The sequence below is a fragment of the Aulostomus chinensis genome, chromosome 14, assembly GCF_037954235.1.
Source record: "Aulostomus chinensis isolate RoL2024-O1b breed Wild chromosome 14, RoL_Achi_v1.0, whole genome shotgun sequence".
NCBI lineage: Eukaryota > Metazoa > Chordata > Actinopteri > Syngnathiformes > Aulostomidae > Aulostomus > Aulostomus chinensis.
The window spans coordinates 14,308,110-14,312,772 of NC_141333.1; the positions used below are offsets into that span (position 1 = coordinate 14,308,110).

The following is a 4,663-nucleotide window of genomic DNA, read 5'->3' on the forward strand; positions in this document are numbered from 1 at the left end:
GTCAAATTTGAATATATTCAAATAATTCAATCTATATTGGGCAGGTATGATTCATCATCACCATCCATCTCACAGGTCTAATTTCAAAGTGGTGCCTCCAGTATTTTTTCCAGGATCATCTCCCTCCCAGTCCGACACACAGGATCGGTCCAGTAGGTTGTGTGTCCACGTCTTGATTTAGCAGGCTGTCTTCTGTGCGTGCCTCCTCGCGTTCTGGGAGGATTTCACTCACAAAACATCTCACGGTAAAGAGATCAGTCTCCTGTTGCACTACATCCTCACAGCCGGCCAGTGATTTTTGTCCAAACGTGAACAAAGTTCTCCAACATGGAGTCTAGAAGGTGTGATCCTAACAAGGGAAGACTTGACCGAAGGGTACAAGATGTCTTTTCTTCGTTCTGAGACCAAACGAGGAACATTTTGGACAGCTCCTCTTCTTCATCGGAGCATGGTCATGTAGTTTCCTCCTCACGTCTTCAACCGTCGTGTGTGTGTGTGTGTGCGCGCGTTTGTGTGTGTGTGTATGACTGATGTAGCACTCCCCCTGTCTTAATGCAGTTCACTTTTATTGTGAATAGAAGAGAACGTGTGTTGATGTCTGTTTGCTCCTCACAGCTCCGCCATTTGTACAAACTCCTTGAATTTTCCAAAATAAAGAACCACTTATGTTTCTAGGCTTTACCCATAAAGGCTTTTTAAAAACTCAAGCTAATTGTATTTTATATTTTCTAACATGTAAGAATAATCATTACTGGGAAGTTTGGACAGAATATGTTATGCATTTAATTGAAACTGAATAAATATTAAAAACAGAGTGTGTGTTTCTACCTGCATCGATTCAGTGTCCGAAGGCCTCTTTGAAAAAATGTAAATCATTTTTTGCCTTTTTCCAACGTATAGAAACACCAGATTGATGTAATAATTGCAACAAGCTGAATTTTAGTTTAGTTTCCTAAACTGGATGGAGGGAAATGTAGTTTACAAAATGATTTAACCACAAGCTCCATTTTCTTGATAAGATCAGCTGTTGTGGAATGTTTTTCTACTCAAATTCACATTTTACATTAAAATTCAAGGATAAAGCGGACAAAAACACAAATGGTCGAAACTCTAGAAGTACCAGGCGGCAGCTGCGCTTTTAAATAATTTTTACAGCCAAAAGAACATGAGATCATTTCTTGTAACAAAGGACTGATTTCCTTCTCAAGGAAACTATATGATTGTTGCAACATGAAAGTACAACTCCACACACACAGGCCTCTCTTCATGCTATGTGCGATGTCGTCAAGGTAACGAACTATGGCCTCCTCTTGAGATGACGAGCCCGTCAACACCGGGACGTGAGCTGCTGTCCTAAGATGATGGAATAATTAATTTGTGAAGACATCCTCGTTTTTCAAAAAGGAAGAACAGCCAGTCCTCGATCCACAAAGCTTTTAATAACGTAGTTCAATCTGTGTTCTTCAGCCTGTCTGCTTGTTTATCTGTAAATGATGTAGATTTTTTTAGTCTCATATAAACTAAACTATAAGACCCCTGAGTGGCCGTTTTCATTTATGTTGTGGCCACAGGATATAACTGGTTCCCACAAATTAGGCATTTGGAGGTCTAGTTGTTCACTCATTTTATTCATTCTGAAAACAAGAAATAACTTGTCTGGGAGAATGTGTTACATCTTGGGACCACAGATGAATTAAATCGATGGAGCAAGATAAATCTGCTGGCCTCAAAATCAAAATAAAGCCCGCAGTACTGACTGGTGATACATGGAGGACACTAGGACCTTGTAGAAATCCCAGCAGCAGCAGCAGTTGTGCGTTTAAAGTCATGATGGTGTTGAAAGGTAACACACCTTTACACGTCAGGAGGAAGAAGGAGTGAGGAGGAGGTAACGTCGCTTTCATTGCTGTCGGGGAGAGCTCGCTGTCAGCTGCTGGCCGTCCTCGTCTGTCCCGTGTGTCCATCCATGATCGCCGTGTAAGGCTGTCCGGTCCGGAGGTCTCTCTCTCTCTCTCTCTCTCTCTCTCTCTCTCTCTCTCTCTCTCTCTCTCTCTCTCTCTCTCTGCTGTGGAATGAGTTTTATCAAGTGGAGACGAAGCGTGAAGAATGGCAACAACAAGTGAGTGGAAGAGAAGCAGCTCAGTTCTCCTGGCCGTGTCACTACTTGTCTGTTTGAGATGATTGTAATATACATGTACCCAAACACACACGCACACACAGTTCTGGTTCATTCTCTTGGTGATATATTTTGTTCTAAACACACACAAATAAGGGGGTAACAGGATGACATTAGGGGATCAGGACTGTGTGTGTGTGTGTGTGTGTAGTAACCTATCCCTACATCATGTGATTCAGCGTATTAACTGTCAAATTATGAGCTTTTAGGTCTGAATTTCAAATTTCTGTCTTCTTCATTGTGCTCATATTCAAGTCCTTTAAAGTGTTTAAATGTACAGGAGTTACAACTGTGGTGTTAACAATTAAGAAAACGTAGAGTGACTTAAAAGTTGAAATAAGAATCTATCAGAAGCACTTCAGTGATTTGTGTTCTATTCCAAGCTTTTAAACTGCCAGTCGCTTAAATACAATATGAGATCAAACTGACCTTAAACTTGGTACAAGCTCCAAATAAAAAAGTTCCCGCTCCATGTTTGCCACCTTTTATTTGAGAAAGCCTAAGAGAGGACCAGTTTGTGGTCTAGGGAGTCCTCTTCTTCACACCCTCAGACCTGCAGACTAATGTCCTCCTCTCACCTTCTTGAGATCCATTCTTACCTTCTCTTCACGTTGACCCTTGACCTCTTCACAGGGATGTCGCCCAGGCACAAGATGTCCCTGACAGCAGCCCAGACTCCCTGAGCCGGTACGGTCACCTTCTGCACAGTTATTCTTCCAGTCAGGAACAATATCACACAGAAAACAGAGTCAAAGTCCACTTTATTGTCTCTTCTGCTATTAAAAGCGGAGCAAACAGAGGATGGAAACAACCGAAAAGCATTTAAACTCTGAATAAATATATTTTCATTAAGAATTCAAGCATCTGCTCGTGGTAGGGGGAGGAAGGAACTAGGCACTGATCAACATCAATGATTTTCAGATCTTTCAGTTCAAAAGATGGTAACTTCTGCTGAGTCACACACACACACACACACACACACATACACATACACACACTCACACACACTTTTATTTCTCTTCCCAGGTCAGTCATAAACACTGCAGCCCTGGATCCCATCATTACAGACTTCAAGTGAGTGTCTGTACAATGTCAGACGTGACATAAAATACAGAGGAATGAGGTGGAAGTCAGATAGGTTAGGATTCTGGACTGGACAGAACTGAAAACTGTCGAAAAATTCTCAACAAATCATTAACAAAAAGTGAATAGCGTGGGAGTGCCCAGGTATTATGAGGGTTAGCGTCTGGCGACGGAGCTCCTCTAACAATGGTCGACCGCTCAGCTGGTTTTCATCCCTTGAGATGATCATCTTTCTCTAAACTGACTCCATTTTGTTCCTTTTTTTCCAGTTTGCAGTTACCAGATAACAAAGATGCTCCGGAATCAACAAATCCACCGAACGGGTAAAAACTACCAGCTGATATCAGGCTCCAATCTGCTTTCTCCAGCTGTTTTCCTGATCGATTTGTGATCTGACTTCTTGACTTATTAGTGACACGGTGAAGTAAAAGGTTATCAAAGGGTCGTTGACATTAATGCAGGCGCTCTCTGCTGCTCACTAGATCAATAATTCAAACAGATGCAACCTGAGAACATCATCATGGCTGTCCATCAAGGTTTGACTGAACCAGAGGGAACATCAGCAGTTGCTAATTGAATAGTCTTCCATTATCAGCCTTCTAAACAAGCTGATATCACATTCTACCCTGACTTGTTCTAAGTAGGAGCAGTGTGTGCTGTATTTATCAGTAAATATACAACATTGATTTGCTGCTAATTCAAGAATTTTACCTTGTTATGCTAAAGGAAGTGATGCCACCAATAAACATCTCAAAGAGGAGGCAAGAACAGTCCGAACGACGTATCGTGCCTCGGCACCGGCGGTGGGCCTGAGTTATGTTTGCAGGTCCTCTGATTGTCGCGGTATCAGTGATAGCAGTGGGATCGAGTTTTCTACTTAATAATTTGAAAACGTCAGAATAAGGAAGCGTTGTTCCATCTCTTCCTGTTACATCACTCTGATAGTGAGTCATTGGAGGAGCCGCAGCTAAACCCAGACACTTAATGGAGGAAACTCATTTTGCTTCTATTTGCCTCCTCATTCTTTCAGTCAATACCCAAAGCTCCTAATCTCAGGTGAGTGTCGGGAGGGGATCAAGCATCGCTTGCCTTATGTGAAGAAAGTTAGCGTTTCCTCCTTGTTGACATTGGAAGCAGGCCCCCACTCTTAGTTTGAGCTGTGAAATATGAAGCTGTAGTTTTTTTGTGACTTAAATTATCTCAGCGCTAGGCCAAAGAGCCCCAGTGACACTGTAGTTTAATAGCACTGTGTTGTCTTGTCATATTTTATTTATTGGAGAAGAGTACAGTACTTCTGTATGGGAGTGCAGCCCATACTCATATTTTTCATGATACTTTTGCATCAAGTTGAAATATCAGAACATCCACATCCAACAGGACCTCTTGTACCGTCGGAAGACACAG

The 4,663-nt window shown here is 42.0% G+C and overlaps 1 protein-coding gene across 1 annotated transcript in view; it reads left to right on the plus strand.

The window, feature by feature from the left end:
- The first annotated feature begins 1,850 nt into the window (after positions 1–1,850).
- Positions 1,851–4,663, plus strand: part of ttc39a (tetratricopeptide repeat domain 39A) — a 24,609-nt gene continuing 21,796 nt past the window's right edge. The window contains exons 1-4 of the mRNA XM_086225428.1: positions 1,851–2,119; positions 2,810–2,863; positions 3,203–3,250; positions 3,529–3,582. Of these exons, the coding sequence (XP_086081554.1) occupies positions 2,073–2,119; positions 2,810–2,863; positions 3,203–3,250; positions 3,529–3,582 (203 nt within the window). The 5' untranslated portion in view covers positions 1,851–2,072. The remainder of the gene's footprint in view (positions 2,120–2,809; positions 2,864–3,202; positions 3,251–3,528; positions 3,583–4,663) is intronic.